The sequence below is a fragment of the Perognathus longimembris genome, chromosome 11 (assembly GCF_023159225.1).
Source record: "Perognathus longimembris pacificus isolate PPM17 chromosome 11, ASM2315922v1, whole genome shotgun sequence".
Classification (NCBI taxonomy): Eukaryota; Metazoa; Chordata; class Mammalia; order Rodentia; family Heteromyidae; genus Perognathus; species Perognathus longimembris.
This window is the reverse complement of record NC_063171.1, coordinates 60,621,260-60,647,210: the sequence shown is the minus strand read 5'-3', so window position 1 is coordinate 60,647,210 and position 25,951 is coordinate 60,621,260. Positions and strand designations below refer to the sequence as shown.

Genomic DNA, 25,951 nt, shown 5'->3' with positions numbered 1-25,951 from the left:
GTGGCGGAGGCCGCCACCTCTGACTATGGCCTCTCCCGGCCTTAATGCCGCCTGCACAGGGCGGCCCGTATTTTCTTCCCACGCACACTCTGCACATGCTCCCACATCAGACACCAGCCTATCTTTCCTCCCCCCATGGCTATCGACCCGACTGCACCGTTGGCTGCCTACCGAAGACCACCGCCCCCCCCACCAGTGCAGAGATGAGCGCACGCTGTCGGGGCCTACCCCCCACTCGGCGCCCTCTTGCCTTCTTTCTTGGTAACATCAGATTTTCTTTTCTGCTGGATTACCTCCATCATCATCATGACACACATGCAATAACATTCCCTGGTCTTTAACAAGTCCTCTCTGATTGTACATTAACCTCCAGCTCACTGGCTTTGCATTAGAACCAAACATTGAAAAAGAAAGATTTATTTTTCTTCCCTGTCCCGTTCTTTTCCCCCCCTCTCTCTCTATCTCTAATCCTATCCACTAGTGTCTCTGATGAATCTACACTTCACTACAGTAAAATAGTTCTCACTCAGGCTCCGTCTTAACCAGTCATTATGGCTGGATTTCTACTCAGATCAGATTTAGCCACTCAGCAAGAAGGGATGTAGTAGAGAGAGTTCTGTTCCTTGAAGCTCTTTTCGCTTGATTTTGAGAAACTATCCAGTTTCCTTTTATTATTTATGTATGTATTTATTTTTGCCAGTCCTGGGGCTTGGACTCAGGGCCTGAGCACTGTCCCTGGCTTCTTTTTTGCTCAAGGCTAGCACTCTGCCACTTGAGCCACAGCGCTACTTCTGGCTTTTTCTATATATGTGGTGCTGGGGAATCGAACCCAGGGCTTCATGTATACGAGGCAAGCACTCTTGCCACTAGGCCATATCCCCAGCCCTCCAGTTTCCTTTTACCAGTCTCTTTAATTTGTTCTTTTTTTTTTTCTGCTGGTACTGGGGCTTGAACTCAAGGTCTTATGCTCTTACTTGGCTTTTTCACTCAAGGATGGCACTCTACCATCTGAGCCACACCTGTACTTTTGGCTTTTTGCTGGTTAACTGGAGGTAAGAGTCTCATGGACTTTCCTGCCCAGGCTGGTTTAAAACTGGGATCCGCAGATCTCAGTCTCCTGAGCAGCTAGAATTACATGCCTGAACCCCACCAGTCTCTTCATTGAGTCTTCTCTTTCAGTTTCGTAAGGCAGATTGATTTCCACCCACCTCCACTTCATGGCTTTCAGTATCACCCACGCACCAATGACTCCCCGATTGAATCTCCCACTCTTCCTCACTCTGAGCTCCAGACTTACATACCATCGTCAACCCAGCATCTCCACTTAAGAGTCTGATGAACACAAAGAACTTAACGACTTCAAACCCAAGCTACTCTTCCTTTGTTGTTTGCCATCTCAGTAAATGACATCAAATTACAGGCCGGGCATGGGGGCACATGATTCGTAATCGTAGCTAGCATTTGGGAGGCTGAAGAAGGATAACTTAAAGTTTGAGGCTAGCCTGGACCATATAGTGAGATGCTGTCTCAAAACAAAAGTTCACCTAACAGCTCAGGCAAGACTGGACCACTTCAACTTCTCTCTTTTCCCCAACACATCAGCCGGTCCTTCGGAGCTGCTTTTTTTCTTGTTGTCCATCCTGGGGCTTGAATTTAGGGCCTGGGCACACTCCTTAAGCATTTTAACTCAAGGCTAGCACTCTACCACTTTGAGCTACAGCTCCATTTCCTTTTGGAGCTACTTTTAAAGTCTTTCCTAAACCTTATTTGTCTCATCAAACCATTCTTGAATTCCCTAAGTGACTGTACTATCCTGAGAACTGCAGTCTCTCCTCTGCTCTTGCCCTTCTACAGGCTAGTCACACAAAAGGTGGTAGAACAAGCCTTTAACACTATCTTGTGCAAAATCTTGAGTCTCTAAGTTCAAGACCCCCCAAACACAGATGAACACACACACATGTGCATGCACACACGTATACACACACACACACACACACACACACACACACTACAGCTCTGACCATCTCTTCCCTGCTCCAAACCTTCCAATGACTTCTCGCCAACTTTGAAGTAAGAGTGTAGCCCAATGGTAGAGCACTTGCCTAGCATGCGCAAAACTCTCACTTAATCTTCAGCATTACAAGAAAAAAAGAATCCAAATTCCTCTGCTGCCCTAAAAGGCTGGGCGCCATGTAAGGCGTGCTTCCTCTGGGCCTCACCCCCCAGCCCTCTGGTCCAGTCTGCGCCGGTGACACGTGAAACGCCTCCATCTCAGAGCCCTTGTGTGGCTGTCCCCCGCTTCTGCTAGGAAGGCACCTTCTCCAGACTCTCCAAACGCTGGCTCCAGCCCAGCCTCTGTTCAAATGTCCCCTTTCTGGTGGTGAAGATGCTGGCCACTGTTGGAAATTGTCCCTCACACACACAGTCTCTCACAAGCTCTTTCCTTAAACAGTGTGTGTGTGTGTGTGTGTGTGTGTGTGTGTGTGTACATGCATATCACACAGCTACATGCTAGGGGCAATCTATGTATCATAAGTATTGTCTCACTTGTTCAGTAGTATATAAAGCGTAAAGGTCGTGTCTATCCTAGTCACTACTCTATCATGGCATTGAGAAGGTGTGCAGTACATATAGTTGGGGAGTTAAGGATTAGGTCTTCCTCCTTCCTTGTAAAAACAGCACGTGACTCATGAATCCTGGGCATGAAAAAGGTGAAGGGGCTGGAGTATGAAGACTAGGATTCAATGTCCCCCACAGCCAAAAGAAAGAGAATGAAAGGAAGGAGATAGACAGAGGAGGAAGAAGAGGAGGTGGGGATGAAGGGGGAGAGAAGGAGGAGAAGCAAGAAGAGGAGGACGTTCAATAAACAGGAATGAGGGGTGGGAATGTGGCTTAGTGGCCAGAGGGCTTGCCTAGCCTGCATGAAGCCCTGGGTTCGATTCCTCAGTACCACATATACAGAAAAAGCCAGAAGTGGCGCTGTGGCTCAAGTGGTAGAGTGCTAAGCCTTGAGCAAAAAGAAGCCAGGGACAGTGCCCACGTCTTGAGTTCAAGGCCCAGGACTGGCAAACATAAAAATAAATAAACAGCAACAAATAGGATGAAGGGAAGTGGATGGAGGGAGAATAACAAATTGTCCTGAGCTCTCATTACTGGATTCTGGCGCCCTGTATAGATTATTTTACTGGAACTTCACAACTATTCTGTAAGTCGGCTGTGCAATTTCCGTTTTGTAAACGTGGAAACGGAGTCTCAGAGGTTCTGTTCATGCAGCCAGCCACCCAGCTGAGCAGGGTGGAAGTCCAGGCCTCGCCGGCCCCGGAATCGGACCCCTGGGCTCCACACACCGCACCCAGAGCTTCACCGGAAGTCCCACCCTCGGCATGTTGCACCTCTCCCTCCTCCTGGTCATCCGAGACCAGAGTCTTTCTTGTTCTCGAAGGGCTGAGGCAGCCACCACCTGACGGACAGCAGGTGAGGGACAGAGCATGGAGGGTGCGGGGCAGGACGCCTTTCTATTCCTAGCTGTTTGTAAACAGTGTCCTGACGACCTGGCTCGGCCTTTCTGTAGTGGACCCCGTGGATGGCTAGAGCCAAATTCCCACGAAGCTGGCTTTTCTGAGATCACGCAGGGGTGGAAGGTGGCACACAGAGTCCTCCACCCCGAAGCCCGTGCTCCCCCAATCTCCCTTTCCTCTGCTATTTTCCCAGCCCAGCGGCTCGGTTTGGGCCCTCAAAGCTGCGGGCGGGGGAGGAGTAAATAAATTAGGCAGAGACTCCAAGAAACCGGGCAACTGGAGCCGGCCAAGAAACTAGTGTGGGGAGAGAGCCACCGAACCCCTCCTCAAACAGAGATCTGTGGGTCAGGGTTCAAAGTCGACCCAGGCATACAAGTCTGAGAGACTCTTGTCTCCAATGTAGTTCCAAAAGGCTGGAAGTGGAGGTCTGGTTCAAGCTGTAGAGCACCAGCTGTAGAGGGTTTGGGGGAAGGGGGGAGCCAAGGGAGTCAGGCCCTGAGTTCAAGCCCCAGTACAGACCCAAGAAGGAAAAAATAGTAAGCTTTTCCTTCTTCTTCAAATCAGCTTCTGGCTTTGCTTCCTCACCACCTCCTCCTCCTCCTTTTCTGCCCTTCCTTCATTCCTACTAACAATACTCTTTTTACCTCTCTTGAGAGACTTAAAAATCTCTTGAGGGATTAAAAAAACACACACACACAGGTTCTAATGTCTGAAGAATGTAGAGTGAGGAACTTCTCACTCCCTGATGTGTGAACTCTTTCACTGCCTTCCTCCTCCCGTTCAGTCCTCACAAGTAGCCGGCCAAGGTTGATCTGATCACGCCCATTTGACGGGTCACAGAGCCTCAAGAAGCCTTGGTAATGAGATTGCAACCGTAAGGCCCTCGGCTGGAGAAAGGGCCCAGTAAGCTTAATGTTCTTCCTTTCTTACCTAAGGCACTCATCAGGTTCACTGGATCTGCACGGGACAGAAGTGGAGTTCAACTCTGGACCCATCCGATCCCAGACACCCATGGGCTTTCCGTCCCTCCCACAGGGCCTGAGGCTGGGGAACCCCCCGGGGGAGCTCCTTCCCTCCAATAAGCACAAAGTGCCCAGCCTGCGAAACGTTTCCTCCTATGGTTCAAGATAGTCCTATTTACCCAACCTTTCCAGGACAGAAATATTAACTTTTCTCCCCAGCCCACTCCACCGTGCTTTGTTTCTGGTGTGTGTGTGAATGTGTGTGTGTGTGTGTGTGTGTGTGTGTGTGTGTGTAAGAGACAGAGATAGAGACAGAGACAGAGAGACAGAGAGAGAGCACGGCTGTAGGTTGTAGGTTTTGCCTGGTGTATTTCACGCGAGGCCTGGCCCCCTCGGGGCCGGCTGTGGCCCATGCTGACACGGCCACAGACTCTTAGAAGAGAGAGACATTGCTGGGAGGGGTAGGAGCCTGGACCAGGGCTTTGCCCTCAGCTTCCTACCCTGGCCTGAAGCAGGTGATGCCCTCCCGAAGCCTGAGAGCCCCAGCTGCCCACATCCAGCACCAACCCCCACCGTGGAGCCATCTCACAGTTCGCCAGTCTTCCTTGGTTCTGTGCATCAGTTCAGCTCCTTCTCAAGTTCCCCACGCAGCCAAGCTCTCAAACCTCCTGGCTGGGCGAAGGACAAGCACCCAGAGGCCGCGCTGCAGCCAGAGCACAAAACAAAGGCTGACTAGAGGTGTGGACCAACGGGTAGAGCACCTGCATGGCACGCGCCAAGCCCAGAGTTCAAACCTCGGTGTACCGAAGGTGGAGGGGGTAGAACGTTGCTTGCGACAAATACTCGTGGGTCCATGGCCAAGCTGAAGAAACCAGTTGACTGCCTTTCTAATCTCTGGATGGAGGCAGCTTTCCAACTCCAGGTAGAGAGCTGTACGGTGCTTCGCCCTCTCGGGCGCCTGTCCTTCCCTTCCCAGGGCACAAGGCCTCCATCACCTCCTCTGCCCTCTCCCCCCTGGCCTCCAGTGCTATTTCGGGTGTGTAATCGTCAGGGTTAATCTCTTTAAGCAGTAAGTCGTGCAGCCCGGTGCACTCCCGATCAGCCCAGCCCTCCGCAAAGGGCATCCTGAGGGTTGGCTCCCTGGCCTCTGGCTCTACCACCCTGCGGAGAGCAGGGGCCTAGTGGGGAGGGGGCTGTGGAGGCAGAGGCTCAGGCATGGCAGTGGGGTGCTTGGGGGGGGCCTCTCAAGTTGATCTCTAGGGAGGACCTAAAAGAGCTTCACCCCCCCCCCCAGCTCAGCTGCCCCTGCCCCTGGCCTTGCGCAGGTGCTAATCCTCAGTCCCCGTGGGAGAAGGATGGGGGAGGCAGGGGGGAGGGTTGGCTTTCCCACTTGGGAAGAGAGAAAACACATGAGTTGACCTGTTGGGATCTGGTTCCTGAAACCTGAGCTGAGGATAGGTGTTTCACGACACACACACACACACACACACACACACACACACACACACACACACACTGCCCAGGGTCTCTGGCCTCCACTTGGCTGGGCGAGAACTCCTAGAGGACCAGGTGGAAGCCCCTGGCCACGAGGTCCGCCCCTTCCGGGAAGAGCAAGAGACCCTCTGCCCCCAGCTGCGCCCGAACCCCTGCTCTCCCCTACCCTGGGCTGGGCCGGGGTGGGCCGTTGCCCTTCAGAGTCCTAGAAGTGGGTAAGAGAGACAAGCAGGAAAGCAGATACTTATAAAGAGGAGCCGAGGATGTAGCTCTGTGGCAGCGAACGCTCAGCTACGCTTCAGGCCCTGGGTTTGATCCCCAGCAAACCCTTCCCTTCCCCCCCCCCCCATATAAAAAGTAGCATGCTAAATGGTAGGACTGAATAGCACCACAGTTCTCAGATGAGGCACACAAGCTGCCTGGAGCTCAGAGACGATGACCTGGAGGTAAGGATGAGACTCAAGGGCAAATCTGGAGGGATTCACTGAGCAGGGAGCAGGCCCTGTTCCCTTCCACAGCCTAGACCCACTCAGTGTGATAGCTAGCATGTCAACTTGGGGCTCTCCCTCCCCAGGGAAAGCCAGGGCTGTGACCCACCTAGCCTGCCTACCACCTTGGGTTTCTGCAGAATTGTGTGTGTGTGTGTGTGTGTATGTGTGTGTATGTGTGCGCGCGCGCACGCACATGCTGTTCCTGGGGCCTGAACTCAGGGCCTGAGTGCTGTCCTTGAGCTTTGTTGCTCAAAGCTAGACTCTACCACTTGAGCCACAGCTCTATTTCCAGCTTTTTTTGTTGGTCAATTGGACATAAGAGTCTCATGGACTTTCCTGCCTGGGCTGGCTTCAAACTGTGATCCTTAGATCTGTGTCCTGTGTAGCTAGGGTTACAGGCATGAGGATCAAGGTTCTAAGCCAGCCCCAGCAGGACTCATCTCCAATTGACCAGCAAAAAGCTGGAAGTGGAGCTGTGGCTTGAGTGGTAGAGTTCTAGCCTTGAACAAACAAGCTCAGAGACAGCACCCTGAGTTCAAGCCCCAGTACTGTCACCTTTTCACTTTTTCTTTTCTTCTAATACCACTCAGTATGGTTTTTTGTTTTGTTTTGTTTTGTTTTTTGGCCAGTCCTGGGGCTTGGACTCAGGGCCTGAGCACCGTCCCTGGTTTCTTCCTGCTCCAGGCTAGCACTCTGCCACTTGAGCCACAGCGCCACTTCTGGCCATTTTCTATATATGTGGTGCTGAGGAATCGAACCCAGGGCTTCATGTATAGGAGGCAAGCACTCTTTGCCACTAGGCCATATTCCCAGCCCCACTATGTTTTGTTTGTTTTTTTCAATTTTAAAGGTCTTTTATTCTTTAATTTTTTTTATTCACAAGGTGATGTACAGAGAGGTTACAGTTCCATATGTAAGGTAGTAAATACATTACTTGTCAATCTTGTTACCCTCCTCCCTCATTTTTCTCCCACCTTCCCTCTTCCCAAATGCCCTCCCCCCCACTATGTTTTTGAATCCTCATTTTGTTCGCATACTGAAGGGCTTTCTGGGGGTCTGGAGAAGTCAGCCTTCCAGGCTGTGTCGCAGTACTTGCTGGGGTGACCACATTCAGGGTGCGGTCACTGGCCTTTGACACCTCTCTGATGGCTCCATGTATACTCGTTTATGACCTTAATTTGCTTATAAATTCTCCAGAGCATGCATGGACATAATTACCCATTTTCAGTGGGAGGAGGAAGTCCAGATGTCTAAGTCTGCTGAGCCACTCAGTAGCTGTGTGATCTTGGGACAGTTACCCTCTGTGAGATTTTCCTGATCTGTATGTACAGTGAGGATGAAAACACCTATCCCCCAAGGCTTGTGAAGTTTAAATAAAAGAGAAGGGTGGGTGTGTGCTGGGTATGAAAAACGCCCAGTGACCTTGGCCCGCACTCTGGTGTGGCCCTGTCACCATCCTCACCTGGCTGGAGGCTCCGGATGTGAGGACTTCAGTCATGTGACTGTGGGGGCGGGGAGGAGGGTATCTACCCTAAGCACCTGGGCTTTGCTTGCTTTCTCTGGCCACTAGCGGTATAGGTAGATATGGTCAGCACAGCCCGGGGGGGGGGGGTGTGGGGGGGGCTCCTAAGGGGCAGCAAGGGCAGGGCAGGAGTACTTCATCAATTTCTGGATTCCTTGGCCCAAGTGAATTCTGGGTTGTTTTTTTTTGCCGGTTGTGGGGCTCAAACTCAGGGCCTGGGCGCTGTCGCTGAGCTTTTTCACTCAAGGCTAGCACTTGATTTTCCGGTGATTAATCGGAGATAGGAGTCTTAGGGACTTCCCTGCCTGGGCTGGGTTTGAACTGTGATCTTCAAATCTCAGCCTGCTGAGTAGCTAGGATTACATACAGGCTGCCCACCCCGCTTCCAAGCGAATTCTTTTTGTGTACTATCATCCTTCGGGCTTAGGTCCCTTGTGGATCACCCGGTAACAGGGACAGTAAGGGACACTGCTCCTACACCAGGTCTTCCTGATACTTTGAAGCAAGTCTGGGACCTTATCCATTGTTATCAGCATGCATTCGCTGTGCAAGGGGCGTTTTGTTGGGACCTTTCCATATGGGTAGAGTGTATCCCAATCCACCTCATGCCCTCCATCACTCTCCCCCTCCCTCTCCCCTTCTTAAAACAATCTCCACAGGTCTCATTGTTCTATTTTCACCCACGCAAACTGTTTCGCCACATTCATCCTCACCGACTCTCTTTGTCAGCCTCCCTGCCCCTTCCGCTGGTGCCGCCTGCGTCTGGGCCTTTTACCTTCCTGTCATTCCAAGTTTTATTCTTCTTGAGTGTATTAATTTGCACCAAGGATTTCCACCATGGTATTTTAGATGCACGTATAGTATGTGTTGCTCAGAATAAGGCTCTCTCTTGCTTTCTCTTCCCCCACCCCCATACTGCTATCTTGTGAATGATGCTAAGGAGGTTACATTTTCGGGTTCATTCCTATTCCCTCAGATTTACAAAGATGACTTCTGCCCACAGTCCACTGTTCATCCTGAGCTCTAGCCAGCCATGACGCCAATTTATGTCCTTGGCCCATGTGAGGAAATGTGAAGGAATCAGAATGGCTCGTTTCCACCAGACAATAAATGGTCCCCAAGACAACTGCACGGGGCTGGGAATGTGGCCTAGTGGTAGAGCGCTTGCCTCATATACATGAAGCCCTGGGCTCGATTCCTCAGCACCACATATACAGAAAAAGCCAGAAATGGCATTGTAGCTCAAGTGGTAGAGTGCTAGCAAAAAGAAGCCAGGGGCAGTGCTCAAGCCCTGAGTTCTCCATTGGCAAAACACACACACACACACACACACACACACACACACACACACACACACACACACTCCACTCTCTATTCCTTGACTTGGGTTCTGTCTGCCGAAGCAAGAGTGCCCCAGGCAGGAAGGGGTGAGAGTTGAGGGCCCAGAGCATTAACTTGGGAACAGAAAAGCCCGAGATGAAAGTTTCAGGAACATGAGTCTCACTCACTATACGTAGTCTAAATATTTTGCTTTGTAATGAAAAGTACTCAATTTAGGGCTGAGGGCGTAGCTTAGGGGTAGAACACTTGCCAGGCCAGTGTAAGTACATGAATTTGAGTCTCAGTACCACACACACACACACACACACACACACAAACACACACACACACACAGAGTTTTCCGTTTGACTGCAGCCTCTAGAAGCTACCGGATGGCTACAAGGCAGCCATAGGCCGAAACCTGGGGACTGGAGTGAGCGAGAGGACCAGAGCCAAACTCAAAAGCGAGTGTGTGAGGCAGGGAGGCAAAGAGGTGCCAAGGCCTTTGAATTCTAGTTCTATCTGGGAGCTTCTTCCTGAGATCTCTCAGGAGGTCCCGGGCCCTCACAGGAAGGCCTGTCACTTCCCCCTCGCAATTGTTTTAGTATTTATGCTTCCAGGGAAGCCATCTTACCCACAGGTCATGATTCCTGAGTCCCCTGGCTTCCGACATTCTACCTCTTAGTGGGCTGAGAGGGGGCAGGGGCAGGGGCAGGGCCAGCTCATCTCCTCATTTGCTTCAGCCCCTTCTCTCCTCCTGATCTCCCTGTCTCCATCCCTGCTCTCCAGGCATCAGAGCCGTGTCCCCCAGCTTGCTGTGACCAGCCATCCATAGCATCTCATTCCCAGACAGACATTATGCAGAAGTTTCAGGTCATAACATTCCTGCTCTCCATTCCTCCACTGGGAATGAATGCATCCTTGGAAGCTCTGTGCCTCAGTTTCCACAGCAGTAAAGCAAAGGACAAAGAACTGAAGCTGAACTTTTTTTCTAATGGCAATGGATAATGTACCAGAGACATGGCTGAGTAGAAGAGACCCAGTACAAAGACAGAGAACAATTTCCCCATGGGCAAGGAGATTCCACAACACCAGCTAGCCTCGTTTGTGCAAAGAACACTTAGACGTGAGAGCAATTATAAAGAAAAAGGATCTCTCTATGCCAACCAGGAAAGCAGAAAGCAAGTGTGGGCTTCATCTTGTCCAAGATGTAGGCAGAAGCTTCTAGATGGACACTGCTTTCCCCTCCTCTAGCTTGTTCTGCTCAAGTGGCCCCATTCCAACAAAGTGGTGCTGCTGGCTTGTAAAGGACTTAGTGCCACCAAAAGTGGGGAGATGATCCTTTGAGAGGTTCCACTAGAGAGTGGAAGGGAAGGAGGAAAGAAAAAAAAGGGAGGGAGGGAAGGAGGAAGGAAAAGAAGATGGGGAAAAGGAAAGACGGGAGGAAGGGAGGGAGGGAGAAAGAAGGAAAGGAGAGGGGAAGGAAAGAAAGAAGGAAGGGAGGGAGAAAGGAAGGAAAGAAGAAAGGGAGAGAGAAAGGAAGGAAAGAAGAAAGGGGGGAGGGAGAAAGGAAGGAAAAAAGGAAGGAAAGGAGAGAGGGACCTCACATCCCTGGGGAAGAAAATGCAAGCTATCAGGTTAACTAGCCTACACACCCTGGCCCTCTCCCTCCTCTCCAAGTTCTCCCAATGGTCAGTGGGCTTTAGTGTCACTAGAAAATGACTCTTTCTCCCATAGGAAGGTTGAGCCTTTTCTTCTTGGGTGGCTGGCTGGCAGGAGATTGCTAGGATCATTTTTATTACCCCCTCCGCACCAAAGATGAGATGGATGTGAAGGAAAACCAAAACCAAAACAGATGCTGGACTCTTCTTGGTGACCCCCTGTGTATCTAACTTCTGCTTGTCGGCCAAAAGTTAGGGGCAAGAGAATCATGTGATTTGTTTAGGGTAATAATCTGTTCTGAAGCATCTAATCCTTTGCCGATAAGAATTGTTCTTCTAGGGAAAGAAGGGTTGTAGACTCGGAGTGAGGGTCCCCTGCCACCCTGCCCGTCCCTCCTCCCCTCCAGGGCCAGTGACTCACGTCCACGGACAGCTCCCTCTGAATGAGTTTCTTGGTCTCCTTCTCGCAGAAGTTGAGCATGGCTTCTCGGTTGTAGGCGCCCGTGGATTGTCTGTCGGTCTGGTTCCTCTGCCTCAGCCCCACGGGGATGCTGCCATCGGGGTCCACCACGTCCAGTTCCTTTTCAAGCTCCTCCATCTCCTCGGGGGACAGGGTAGACAGCAGGCTGTCGATGTCAGGGTCCTCGCTCACCTGCCTGCGATACTTGGCTACTTTGGACATCTTGGCAAAGTGGTTGCGGCTCTTGCCGGGGCTACAGGCGTGCTGGCGTGGCGGGGAGGGGATGGGGAGGCTGGTCTGGATGGAGCGTGATGAGTTTGGGTGCAAACCCTCCGGCTGGTTGAGGACTGCAGTTCCTTGGCCCTGGCTTGTCACAGGTGTTCAGTGGGTCCAGCAACAGCCTCCCCGCAAGGCTAGTGGGCCTTGCCCTGGTCTAACCAGCGGCCAATAAGACCAGACAGCTGCCTGGCCCCGAGCGGAGGAGCCAATCCCCACGCTGGGGGCGGGCCCGCCTCACTGTCAGAGCTGTTTGAAACTTGAGGACATTCCAGGGAATCTTGGAGCTGCTGCGTGACCAAATTTAGTACGGAGCAGTTTAGCCTTTTAAAGACAAGGGGGCCACGCAATGAGAAAAAGATACAAAAATGTAGAAAGCTGGCAGAAGCAGACCTCAGCTATAGAGACCCAGAAAAGCAGGGTTGGGGCCCGGGGGTGGGGCGGGGGGTGGCTGTAAACAGGGCGGCCTGAGGCCAGGCCCTGTCCAGGCACGCTCCTTACTTTCCTATCACACGGAGAGATGTTGCAGTGGCCGCAGCTTCGTGCCTGGACTCTGTTTCTACTGTATTTGGTAATGTGCTTGGGGACTCCCAGGTGTTTATAGCCCAGGGTGGGGTGGGGAGAGACAACTGCAATTCCAGATGAGAGGGGTTCTGCCAGTCACGTGGCCTGTCCACCCTCTTCTGTCAAGAAACCTGGATCCTGAACATCAGAGGCTCTGGCCCCATCCCTGTGTGGCTATGTGGAGGGAGGGCGAGAGAGACAGAGAGAGAAGACAAGAGGAGGAGGAAGAGGAGGAGGAGGAGGAGGAGGAGGAGGAGGAGGAGGAGAGGAGGAGGAGGAGGAGGAGGAGGAGGAGGAGGAGGAGGAGGAGGAGGAGAGGCGAGACTAGAGAGAGAATCCTTCCAATTGAAACGCTGGAACTCTGAGGAAGAGACTCGGGAAACATAAAAGACTGTCAAATTCCATGTAGCTCGGCTTTTGGGAAGGGAGTTCAGCCATCCTTCAGTCCCCCCCTGCTTCCTCCTCCCCTGGGCATCTGTAAACAGATCTCCCTGGGGACAGTGGAGGAGGAGCTGCGGATGGACGCCACCCATATGTAAATCCCGTTCTGAGTTGTTGGGAGAGATACTATTGCAGCCAGTCTGGCGTGTTTCATACTGGGTCTATCCACCGCTCATCCATCAAGCTGCTCTGCTCAAGTCTCGCAAGTCTCGGAGACATTCAATCTCCTGTCCCCCTCCCTCCTGCCACAAAATCCCTTCTAGAAGCCCTGCCATCAGGGTAGATGCTTCGATCTTTCCTGGCGTCTGTCCATCCTAAGCCAGAGAGAGAGGCAGTCACTTGATCAGCATTTGCTGAGTCTACAGATCGTCCGGGCTGAACCTTGGCCGAGGCATTCAATGCCCACTAGCCTGGCTTTCAGTGAAGACCGACCTGGGGGAACTGGTGCAGACTGCTGGGACCGAGGACAGATGGGAGGCAGGTGGACCTGAGAGGGAGAGTGGGAGAGGGCCTTGGAGAATCCTGGCGGTTGTGTTGAAATTGCCCAGCAGTCAGGTATTGGCCAGCCAGTGGGCGCATGTTTCTGGAAAGCCCCCATGTGCTAGGCAGTGCCCTGAGAACAGGAGGCGGGGCTAACCTACACATCAGTGCTGTCTCCGCCATTTTGGATCCTATGACCTAACTGTGAAGACAAGTTATTATGGTTTGAATAGGAACTCTTACGGGTTCGTGTGTTGAATGCTCTAGTCCCCAGCTGGTGGCACTATCCGGGGAGATACTGGAAACTTTGGGAAATAGGGCCCAGCTAAAAGAAGTGGGTCACAAGGGGCGTGGGTTTGAAGTCCATACCTTGTCCTTGGTCCCTCCTCTCTTTGCTTCCTGTACGCTGTAAGGTGGTGGTTAGCAGCCTCTGCCACGTGCCCTAGCTACCAGGACGTTCTGCCTCATTATGGACCCAGGGACTGGGGACTGAAATCTGCAACTATGAGCCAAAATAAACCCTGCCTCATTATGTCATATTAAGTATCTTGTCACAGAAACACAAAAGATGACTAACTCAATCCTATTTGAAAAATAATTTAGGAATCCAGGTACTGGTGGCTCAGGCCTGTAATATCAGCTACTCAGAAGGCTGAGATCCGAGGAATCACAGTTCAAAGCCAGCTCAGGCAGGAAAGTTTGAGAGACCCTGTCTTAACCAATGACAGGGCACAGTAGCATGCACCCGTTACCCCAACTATGAGGAAAACACAAGCAGGAGGATGATAGCCCAAGCCAGCCTGAGCACAAAATAACCAAAGCAAAAAAAAAAAAGGCTGGAGGCATGGCTCAAGTGGTAGAGCCTCTACCCTGCAAATACGAGGCTCTGTATTCAATCCCCACTACTGCAAAAACTATGGATAAATAATGACAATAACCATTTCAGAGCTGGAGAAATAGCTGAGATGATAGAGTACCTGTCTACAAGTGCTTGCACCTGAGTTCCAATCCTACTATCCCCAAACACATTAAAGTAGTAATACAGCAAGGCAAAGTGGGGCAAGTAAAAGAGGCATAATGGACACTAAGAGCCCAGGAGAAGCCACATTCATTGTGTGGGAGAGGCTGTCAGGGTGGGCATCCCAAAGGCATAAGAAAGTCTCAAATGGGGCAAGAGTGGGCTAGACGTGAGGTGGGCACAACCAAGTCCCTTGTTCTTCCTTGAGCTAGTCAGCCTCCATTCTCACTGTTACCCAGTAGAGGCAGCATTTCCCCACATCTCTGGCTCTGGAACCACCTGAGCAACTGTTAGTCGTTCCCCCCCCCCGCCCCCCCCCCCCCCAGTTCCTCTCCAGCTTCCTAAGATTTCTTTCTCAAGCTTTTTGCAAAAAAGGTTTGCTGTTCCCTGAAGAGACAGGGCCTGAATATAAAAAACACAAACCTGCCTTCTGCCCAGAGTCAGCCTCAGTGTCCTTTGGTCTGTTGCCTTCCCTTCTGCTCAGGGAGTACACTGAAGAAGCAAGTCCACAGCTTCCAGACACTGAGGGCAGGATGCACTCAGGGCCTTCTAACCGAAGTGTCTACACATAAATGTCTCAGACTCAGGCCCCACCATTCCAAACAACTAGCTCTTCTGATACTTCTCTGAAGCCCAGGGCTCTCTGAGGCTGAGCACAGACTAAAAGTTTTCCCTTGAGCCAGGTGTTTGTAATCCTGGCTACTCAGGTGGCTGAGTCTCAGGATCATGGTTCGAAGCCAGCATGGTGGGAAAGTCTGTAACTACCAAAAAGCCAGAAGTGGAGCTGTGGCTCAAGAGGTAGAGTGCTAGCCTTGAGCATAAAAGCTGAGGGACAGTGGCCAACGACTGAATGCAAGTCTCAGAAGTGAAACCAAGAAAAAGAAAAAGAAAAATTCCCTTGCAAGGCACCCAGGATTCCAGAAGTACAAACTCTTCTAGCCTCTGCAACCAGAGCCACTATGGGGGACACTGGTTTCCTAAGCTCAGAATCCACTTCCACCTGAAAAGAATTCATTCTTGGGATCCTGGATCATGGGCTAGCCTGCTCCTCAGGCACAAGCAAGCACTGTGCCTAGAGGGATGGAGAGAAGGAAGGAAAAAGAGATTTTAAGCTCCAGTCAGTGTGTGGTGGGATGGGCAAGGGACAATGAGAATTCAGGACCTACTAATGCCTAGGAGGCTCTTAAGGGGGTTGGAAGACCATCAAAGTCACATTTTCAAGAACGGAGGATAGCAGTTCAGTATAGCGGGTAAGACCTCAGGTTCTGAGGTCAAAGGACAAGGGCTCAGATCTGCAAATATGTGACCTTGGATGATGTATTTAACCTATTTGAGCCTTAGGAAATGGACAATGAGTATATTAAAAAATACTTATGGCTGGGTGCTGGTGGCCCATGCCTATAATCCTAGCTATTCGGGATGCTGAGATGTTAGGATGATGGTTCAAAGCCAGCCCCGGCAGGAAAGTCTGTGAGACTCTCATCTCTACCAATTAACTGCCAAAAAAAACAATAGGGGTTGAGGAATAGTTATTAGTTTATTAGAAGAGCACAACTCTGAAAAACGTTGCTGCAAGTAAAGCTGTGCCTTGAGTGGTAGAGCACTAGCCTTTAGCAAAAAAAAGCTCAAGAAGAGTGACTAGGACCTGAGTTGAAGCCCCAAGCCTCAAGACACACACACACACACACACACACACACAGAGGGGGAGGGGGGGAGGGGGAGGGGGAGGGAGAGAGAGAGAGAGAGAGAGAGAGAGATGAGAGGTTTAAGATCTTGCCTGAGGGACTGGGAATATGGCTTAGTGGCAAGAGTGCTTGCCTCATATACACGAAGCCCTGGGTTTGATCCCTCAGCACCACATATATAGAAAAACAACAACAACGAAAGGCCTAGCGGAATGGGATCAGGTTGAACTCAGGCCACGGAACCTTCGGCGACGGAGTAACTAGAACGCACACAGCCCGGCCTCCGGGACGCGGGGCAGGGCCAACGTGGCCTCGCAAGGCCATGGCCACGCCCACACCCCGCCCCCAGGAATCCCGCTCTCCTATTGGCTGCTCTGGGAAGCAGCGAACCAATTGCGGTAGACCTTAACGCCCTCCCACTCAGGATCACTTCCGCTGCTGGGGACAGTTTCCGCCCAGCTTGCCCGGCATCACCCGCGCGGCTGGAGTCAAGATGGAGGAGTATGCCCGAGAACCTTGGTGAGCCTCACCCGCCGGCCCGGCCTTCCTTTTACTCTCACGCCCGCAGTGTCCCGGGGTTGCAAGCTCCGGTCCTCCGCAGCCGGGCTGGGCAGCGTGGGCAGGACGGTTGTGAGCAGCCTGCTAGCTCCTCAATCTGGGCGCCGCCTGCCTAGCCCCGCGTGACCTTGCGGTGGCTGAGTGGAAGGCCCAGGCTTGCCCTGGGCCCGGCGACCGCGGGCCCCTTCGCACGCCGGGGGCCGTCGGTCTGGTGGAGGGACTGCTCATCCCCTCTTGCCCGCTGAGATGACCTTGGATGCGTCCCTGCACCGGGGAGGAGGGAGGGTAGGCCTGGCGGGACGGGGTGGGTGTCTTTCTTGATTTGTGTCTGCTGGGTGAGTTACTGCAAATGAGCAGAACATAGACTCCACCCGAGGGGTCTGGACGAGCTCTTGTAGGCTGGTGCGTTGTCCCTGGCTTGAAATTCTTCCTTGGTGAGGGAGGGAACGAACAAGGTTTGGAAAAGAGAAAAAGTTAGTCCCACGTGTCTTCTGAGAAGCTATGCCCGAGTGTGTATATTCATTCAGCACTTAGGGAAGGAGAGCTCTGTGCTCGCAGGCTCGGGATCAAAGCATGAGTAAATCTGGCACCTAGTTGTACAACAGCGTTGTAGCTACTACGAGTCTCAGGTTGTCTTTGAGTTTGAAGCTTATGGGGTCAGAAGTGGAAAGCTAGTCTTGACCTTTGTGTTGTTCACCATCTTTCTGCTTGTAAGAGCAAGAGTCAAGGTATCTCATGCATCTAGGACTTTTAAGTTAATGCTTTCCTAGCAATAGCCCTGTCATTCTCTTATATCCACCCACAAAACCTTAAGAGCTATGTTTCAGCACCTCCTGGCTCTTCACAGTTAACTTCTTCAAAGACAAGTTACCCACATTCCCCTTTTATCATGCATGGACATGTAGGGCTAATTCCCCATCTGGACATACCTGTAATCCACTCAGAAGGCTGAGATATAAGGATTCTGGTTTGAAGCCAGGTCTGGCAGGAAAGTCTGAGATTGATCTCCAATTAACAACCAAAAAAGCAGGAAGTGGAGTAGTAGCTGAAGTAATAGAGTGCCAGCCTTGAGTGGAAAAAGCTAAGGGACAGCACTCAGGCCCTGAGTTCAAGCTCTAGTATCAGCACACACACACACACACACCATTAAAAAAAAGGTTTTCAGCCTTGAATGGTGGAGCACACCTGTAATTCCAGTGCCATGTATGTGTATATATATATGTTACGTGTGTGTGTGTGTGTCCTGAAGCAGTGTATTGACAGTTTTGTAGTAAAAACTGCTTTGGTCTTTTTACTTATAATGGATTGAAAATGAATAGGCATTTAGGCATTACCAGAATCCTAGAGTAGTAGTTTTGTCCTACTATTGAGTTTTGTTTAAACTACTCAGATTATATTGTTGCATAAATTATTGTGCTACATTTGGAAACTAGGTTTAAATTTTTAATCTCTTAACTGGTTGGCCTCCAGTATATTAAATTGTTCTAATGCAAACCAAGTTTCAAATGCTTCCTTGGACTCCTAGAATTGCAGACTTTAAAATTTTGTCTTTTATCTATTTTGTTTTCACTTTTTTTTTTAAATTTATGAAGTGCCAGACTTTGAAGTCAGGCCCCACTTTACCACGCGAACCCCACTTTACCACGGGAACCTGAGATAAGCAGGCCCTGTGAGCAAACCCAGGACAAGCCCATTAGGGCCCAGTCGGTCTAGAACTCTAACCGCTGGGAAGGCTTAACTCTGACCACCCATAGAATGCCTTGAGCCCTGAGCCAATCAGACCTGTACCTGTGTCCTAATCTTGCTTGCTTGAACACCTGATGGTTGTAACTTTGTTTTTTGCCTTTATAAGCCCTGTGTAATCGCAGCTCGGGGCTTCCTCCTAACCTCCGCTGTGTCGGTGGGTAGGACGAGGCCCGAGTTGCAGCTCGCTTGAATAAAGCCTTGCCTTGCTTTTGCATTTCGGAACGTCTGAGTCTCGGTGGCCTTCTTGGTGGTTGTTTCGCGACTTGGCACAACATTTACAATTTACTGCAGCTGGAGAATCAGCATCATTTGTTAAAGTGTAATTTTTTCTGTATTTATTTGCTTTAGCACAGTGCCTGACATAGCAGACAAGAATTATAACAGACATCAATTGTTAACTGAAAGAATTAAGTGGTATTCAGATTAGGAAATCAGGCTGGACTTGGTTGCTTGCCTGTATTCCTAGCGCTCACAGACTGAAGGAGGAATATCTTGAGTTTTAGCTACTCTGGTTGAGACTCTTATCTCAACAAACCCAAAACAAAAGGAATAGGAAGTTAAGCCTGATTCACTGGCTCCATCCTGTAACCCCAGCTACTTGGGAGTGAGACAGGAGGATTGTGGAATTGGGAGTTTGAGGCCAGGTTGGTCCTCAAATTTCGTGAAAACATACACCTTAAAAAGAAAAAAGTAGTGTCAATTCCATTCTTTCTAGGTTAGATGACTAGAGGCTGAATAGATATGAATGTGCTCCATATGTGTTATTGTTGTCTATATTTGATTGGCCAAACATTTATTGGTTGCAGTGAGCCCTGCTTTGGGATCCGCTGTATCCCTTACTGTGTTACCAAAGGTTTTATGGGTCATGGATAAGAAATAAGGTGATCTTTTTTCTTCTGTTCGCAGCCCTTGGAGAATTGTGGATGACTGTGGGGGGGCCTTCACGATGGGCACTATAGGTGGCGGCATCTTCCAAGCCATCAAAGGTTTTCGAAATTCTCCCGTGGTAAGTGGGTGGTCTTCTCTTGTCAGCACTTGGAACCACAGTTTGGTAATATTGCGGGTGGCCTTGTGAGTGGGCTAGAAGTCTAGTCCTAATGAATTATGTGTGGACCTGCTTATGTTTGTGTTGTTATAGGGAGTGAACCACAGACTACGAGGGAGTTTGACAGCTATTAAAACCAGGGCTCCCCAGTTGGGAGGTAAGCAGAACTTTTCCATTTGTAGAGCACACTATTCTTTCCTTTTTATTTGAAGATGGAAGTATATATTCCGTCTCCCTTTTTCCCTCCCTCCATACCTGCCCCTCTGGTTTTTTGAGACAGGGTATTACTCTGTCACCCAGGCTGGACCCCACATTTGCAGTCACCCTGCTTCATCCTCCCAAGTTCTAGGATGACAAGTGTGCACCATTATGCCCAGAAAACTTTTTTCTTTCTTTTCATTATACCAGTTAGTGGTTTGGTTTTATTATTACTTATTTTTTTTTTACTATTTTATAAATTTAATAATTTTAGTTTGATTTGTAAGTTGCTATTTATTGGATATGGTGTAATGATACAAGTTGGGGAGAGGTAATTTTGTTGAATTAATGGCTCACACCTGTAATCCATTCAGGAGGTTGATGGGATTATCACAAACCAGTATCTCTGTAGGTTCCTTCCTTCTGTTCTTCCTGTTGTTGGTTGTGGGGCTTGAACTCAGGGGTTAGGCGTTGTCCCTGAGCTTTACTACTCAAGGCTTTGAGCCATAGCACCACTTCTGGCTTTCTGGTGGTTAACTGGAGATAAGAGTCTCATGGACTTCCTTTCCCAGCCTGGCTTTGAACCACAGTCCTCAGATCTCAGCCTCTTGAGTAGCTAGGATTACAGGCTTGAGCCACCGGCTAAGTTGATTTAATTTTTGTTTTGCTTTGCTTTGTTTTTTGGTTGTGGGGCTTGAACTCAGGGCCTGCGCTCTGTCACTGAGCTTTTTTACTCCACACTGGTGCCCTACCACTTTGAGCCACAGCACTACTTCCCCCTGTAGGTTCTTGATTTATGGTTTTGTTCGCTATAACAACTCTTGACACAAGACGTGTATTCATTTTAGAATTGAAAAACATAGAGGAAAGTCCAAATTATACCACCTGTTATGTTACCTAAAATTGCTGACAGTTAAAGTCTTGGTGTTGTTTTCCTAGATTTTGTTTGTACTAGCATATGTATGTAGGGTTCTTTGTTTATTTTACAAGATTGTTTTGTGTATATTTGTGTATATGTATGTACTAGGTGGAATTTATGTATAAAAAAATCTGGTTATGGTTTTAGCTTTGTGCTTGAGTAGTGAAGGACAGAGAGGAGGGAAGGAAGGTCTGGTTATTTCCATACAGGCTCTTGGCACTTCACTTTATTTGTAACATTTATTTTGCCACTTTAGCATGCATTGATTACAACTTTAGTACATTCCAGAATAACTGTCTTTTCCGCTTTCATCATTGTTTTTCATAGACTGTCACTTAGTGAGCAAAGGGAAAATAGAAATAAATAAAATTATAAAAAGAAAAAGGAGGAAATAGGGTGATTTAGTTTGGTTATTGTTGTTTAAACAGAGATAACCTTGTTATGAAAAGTTTACAGACCCTTGTGGCTCATGCCTGTAAATCCTGTCTACTCAGGAGGCTGAGATCTGAGAATCACAGTTCAAAGCCAACTTGAAAAGAAAAAGTCAGTGAGACTCATCTTCCAACTAGCCAGTAAAAACTGGAAGTGGAGCTGTGGCTAATGTAGTAGAGCAGCATCCTTGAAGCCAAGTAGTAGTTCGAGGCCCTGAATTCAAGCTCAAGTACTGGCACTAGAAAAAAAAAAAAAAGAGTTTAAACATTTTCAGACATACAGCCTCTTTTAGGCCTGCCTAATTTCCCTTTAGTTTTTTTTGTTTTGTTGTTGTTGTTTTTGTTTTTGCAGTGCTTGGATTGTACCCAGGTCCTTGGCATGCTAGGCAAGAGCCCTATCTGAGTTATATCTTCAGCCCCTGGGTGATTTCTTAGAAGTTTTGGGCCATTTCTAGTTTTCTAGCTGGTAGAGTACAGTCAAGCTTTATTTAAAAGTTAAGTGTTTTGATAGTTGTTCCTGTTTATTTAAACAATATTTGTTTGAAGGATAATAGTTTTGATATTATAGAAAATGATACTTAAACATCCTTGTTAATATAAGGTAAAAAACAAATTAAATTAGCTTCTTTTTTTTTTTAATAAAATAGGTAGCTTTGCCATTTGGGGCGGTCTGTTCTCCATGATTGACTGTAGTATGGTTCAAGTCAGAGGAAAAGAAGATCCCTGGAACTCCATCACGAGCGGTGCCTTAACAGGGGCCATCCTGGCAGCCAGAAGTAAGCCATCCCTGCAGACACCTTAGGGGAAGCCAGGTCTGGGGGTGACCCCATCTGTTTCCGTGCAATGACATCTGTAATATAGAAAGCTGAGCATTGCTTAATTTCGGACAGCATGCTTGCATGAATATATGTGATAATTTGAAAAGGGCAGGGGAGGGGTCTGTTTACTTAGAATTGTTACAGGGTCCGGGGGAAGGGGGTTCCACGCCCCTCCAAGAGTCCACCACACAGAGACAGTCTCAAGCAAAAAGATGGATTTATTGTGGAAGTAAAAAGCGAACTGACCGTTCAGGGACGAAGCACAGACTCGGGAGCTCTGTGATGCCCATCAGTCCTCAAACTGGGGTTTATATAGGTAGAGCTGTGCATTCTACAGCAGGTGGTCACGTAGCACTGATGCAGGGGGTAGAGCAAGTCACAAATGGATTAAGCAAGCCGTTTACAGAAGCAGAATTTTGTGGTCAGGCTGGCCTAGTACCAACTTTATTGCTACCATGTTTTCCTATTACCACTAAGCAAGCATGAGCGGGCTAAAACAATCCAGTACTCAATCATAAGTAAACCAACCTGACAGTTACCATGACATTCCTATAACTATTATGATTATTTCTACAGTCTATGACTATGATCATTTTTTACTGTCCATTACGATGGTTGCTACCTAGGTACAGAGGGGAACAAGGGCTCCCTATATTTTTAAATATCACACTACAAGGAACTAGTCTTACTGGTGGGGTTGCAGCCCTCTAGCATGGAGTCATCACCAGGGTTTAGAAGCTGCTATAATTTTAACATTAAAACTTACTATATTTCCAATTCTAAAACTCAAGGCACCTAGTTCTAAGAAAATTTAGGGGGACTTAGCACATTGAAGATGGAGTCAGCTCTGCTCCCCCCTACAGAATGCTTAAGAATAAGAGGGCATATACTTCCTTTTGTTAGCTTTTTGAGACAGGGTCTTGCTAAGTAAGTAGCCCGCACCTCCTCTCCCCCCATGCGTATGCAAACTTAATCCTCCTGCATCAGCTTCCTGAATGCTGGGATTTATAGGTGTGTACCCCACACCCAGCTAAACTATATGATTTGCCTTTGTTTTTCTACTTGCACATGCTGTGTAAGCACTTTACTACTGAGCTATATCCCCAGCTCTTGAGAGCATGGGGTTCTTAACCATGAATTACAGTGGTTAAGAACAGTTCAGGTCCTTGTTTGAGCCATTTATTGGCTGTGTCACTGAGCAGTAGGCAGAATTTCTATGCTATATTTTCATGAATTCTACAGACTGCATAGGATTCTTAAGAATAAAAAAAAATTAAGCCATCTTCTGAATCTCAGGGACTGAGAGAAAATGAGGATTCCTCTGGGCTTAATGGTTTAGACCAATGATTTGTAAACAACTTCTGTTTACAAACAAAAATAATCTCCAGGGCTGGGAATGTGGCCTAGTGGTAGGGTACTTACCTAGTATGCATGAAGCCCTGGGTTTGATTCCTCAACACCACATATACAGAAAAAGCCGTAAATGGTGCTGTGGCTCATGTGGTAGAGTGCTAGCCTTGAGCAAAAGCTCAGGGACAATGCTCAGGCCCTGAGTCCATGCCCCAGGACTGGCCAAAAATAAAAATAAAAAAAAAATCTCCAGATACGCCTAAATTATTTATTTATTTTTTTGTAGACTGGTTTTTGTCACAGGTCTGCCATTCTGGCATGAAAACCTCCACAAGCAATACATAAATGGGAGAACATGTCTGTATTCCAGTATAGCTTTATTTACAAAAGCAGGCAGTAGGCTGAATTTGACTTGTGGGATGTAGTTTGTTGACTGTGTGTTTTGGATGATTAAGAAAGAGTTTGGGAATGGAAGATGCAAATCACCCTATGGACAGCTCTTTAAAGCAGTCTTTGTTATGTCTTCAGATGGGCCAGTGGCCATGGTTGGGTCAGCAGCAATGGGAGGCATTCTCCTAGCTTTAATTGAAGGAGCTGGTATCTTGTTGACAAGATTTGCCTCTGCACAGTTTCCCAATGGTGAGTTTTTTTTCTCAATGCCATATCTCAGACACTTTGGGATGGTTTCTTGATGTCATGAAAGAACATACTTTACATTGCTAAAATTGGGTAGTTGGTGATACTAACGTGCTATGTTTCATGAAGACTACAGTAATATAATAGGTTTGGCTTCTAGTTGAGAAAGTAACTATTATGTTGAAAAACATAACCATTATGTTTAGCTAGCTACAATGATTAAAGTGCTTTGGTGACTTAATCTGTTGGTCTTTATACATCTCAGATGACATCAGTGTTCCATCTGCTTAGCCTGAGAAATTTCTGGTCACATTCTGGTCATTTCTGTTTGCAGTAATGTTCTGCAGATGTATAATGTAACAGTAGTTGACAACAAAAGGTTCTTAAAGCAACATAAAAAGATTGGCTACAACTATACTGAACTGGTAATGATGTTTATATTTGGCTTTAGTTTTTTTTGTCAGTCATAGGGCTTGAACTCTAGGCCTGTGTGCTGTCCCTGAGCTCTTCAGCTCAAGGCTAGTGCTCTACCACTTGAGCCACGGTGCTACTTCAGGTCTTCTGGTGGTTAATTGGAGATAAGAGTCTCTTAGCCTTTCCTGACTGGGCTGGCTTTGAACCACTATCCTCAGATCTCAGCCTCCTGAGTAGCGAGGAGTACAGGGTGAGCCACTAACTCCGGGGGCTGGCTTATCTCTTACCCAGCATTCTGAAGTTTTCTGTAATGGATAGTGCTTTCATATTGAATTTAAAAGGTATAATATTTCTCTCAAAGTCTTGTAAGAACCATGTATTTTTTTCTCTTAGTCCCAGGCCCTGTCACCTGTCATCCTTTGAAAACTAAACCTGTTACTGTTCTGTAGCAAGCTGGGTGCTACCTTCTCATTTTAGAGCTTCTTCCTTAATAATTCCTTTATAATGTGGACTGCTGAGTTCTTCTAAAACATGATTATGATTAAACTTTGAGAAACTAATTTTAAATAAGCTGTTGAACAAATGCATCAAGAGGTGGGAGAGAGTCACTTTGTCCTTTTAATTGCATTCTCTCAAAGCTTCTTTGTGTTTCTGGATTGCAGGTCCTCAGTTTGCTGAAGACCCCTCCCAGTTGCCTTCAAGCCAGTTGCCGTCCTCACCTTTTGGAGACTATCGACAATATCAATAGATTTTTCTTTCCCAGGATTTGTTTACCCGAATGAGCTGTAGTTCAAGAAGGATTTCAGATCAAGTTATGTACAGTCTGTTTTACAACGATAGGTGGGACAACTGTGGCCAAATAGGCCATGAAGAGACATTTAGCACTTTTTCTATTTCAAGGAACATGGAAGGAGGATAAATGATGCCGCGTTTATTTATACACACTTGGATTGCATTGTGATCAGAATGAATGTCTAAATATAAAAGAAAAGTGCTTAGAAGATGAAGGACCAAAGGGCAAATAACAGTGAGACGTGATCATCAATTCCTTGGGAACTTCTCTACCTGGTTATGTGTGTACAGTTGATGAAACAATAAAAAGCTCCTGGAACTTACTCCTTTTAAGATTAAGTTGTAGAGGTCTACTTTTCATACTACAGATAACTACAGTATACAACAGATATACTACAGTATATCTACATAGTATACAAGTATACTACAGATAACGCATGTTTTCTACTAGCCCCTCATCTCCCTTAATGTGAATGATGTATGAGAAGAATTGTGCAGAGTCAGCACAATCATTTCACAGTGAAAGGCTTTATGGATTGAAGGACATGGCAAAATACATATCCACTTTGAAAGTAGGCTATGCTATGTTGTGGTTTTGAGGGTGCTGGATACAAACTCTTAGCCTTTAGGGCTACTGTATCTTGATCCTGATCATCAGAAACCTTACTACAACCAACTTGTTTTCAATATAACAGATTCTATATGAGAAGACTTTGGAAAGAAAATGTTCAGTGTTGATCATGCTTGAAAGTAAAGTAGAGGCTGGGCATGGTAGCACGTGCCTACGATCCCAGCATTCAGGAGGCAAAAGTAGGATCTGAGTTTGAGGACAGCCTGAGCTGTCCTGTCTCAAAAACTCAAAAAAAAAAAATTAAAATTAAAATGAGAAAAGAAAATGTATGTTGTTTTTAATGTGTCTCAAGTTCCCTGAAGCTGCCCTTCCTAAGGAGTATGTTGTCTGGCACTTGGATTTGGTGGCCTTGAGAAGTGGAGATGTTAGTGCCGCCCGCCTGCTTCTAGCAGTGCCTGCATGAAGAGGAGAACAAACCCTTGTGGGCACTGCGAGCACTAACTCAAGGCTAACTGGTCACTGGGATTTTTAAAATTATGAGATACACATACCATTTGTAAGTACAGTGACATTTAAATATG

The 25,951-nt window shown here is 48.1% G+C and overlaps 2 protein-coding genes and 1 long non-coding RNA gene across 4 annotated transcripts in view; 1 reads left to right on the top strand and 2 right to left on the bottom strand.

Annotated features, from left to right (window-relative positions):
• Lmod1 (leiomodin 1) overlaps positions 1-11,834 on the bottom strand; it is a 45,430-nt gene extending 33,596 nt beyond the window's left edge. For both annotated transcript variants that reach the window (XR_007212564.1, XM_048357260.1), the window contains exon 1: positions 11,390-11,834. Coding sequence is in view for 1 of the 2 variants with exons in the window: in XM_048357260.1 (XP_048213217.1) it covers positions 11,390-11,650 (261 nt within the window). In the remaining variant the exon portion in view is untranslated. The remainder of the gene's footprint in view (positions 1-11,389) is intronic.
• A 4,505-nt stretch (positions 11,835-16,339) lies between these two features.
• Positions 16,340-25,122, top strand: Timm17a (translocase of inner mitochondrial membrane 17A). Its single transcript, XM_048357264.1, has 6 exons — positions 16,340-16,411; positions 19,103-19,202; positions 19,335-19,398; positions 21,437-21,565; positions 23,486-23,596; positions 24,670-25,122. Exons 1-6 carry the CDS (start codon positions 16,386-16,388, stop codon positions 24,753-24,755), a joined length of 516 nt encoding a protein of 171 aa, XP_048213221.1. The 5' UTR covers positions 16,340-16,385; the 3' UTR covers positions 24,756-25,122.
• Positions 21,609-25,951, bottom strand: part of LOC125359496 — a 25,407-nt gene continuing 21,064 nt past the window's right edge. Inside the window, exon 4 of the long non-coding RNA XR_007212566.1 lies at positions 21,609-21,619. This is a non-coding gene — a long non-coding RNA (uncharacterized LOC125359496). The remainder of the gene's footprint in view (positions 21,620-25,951) is intronic.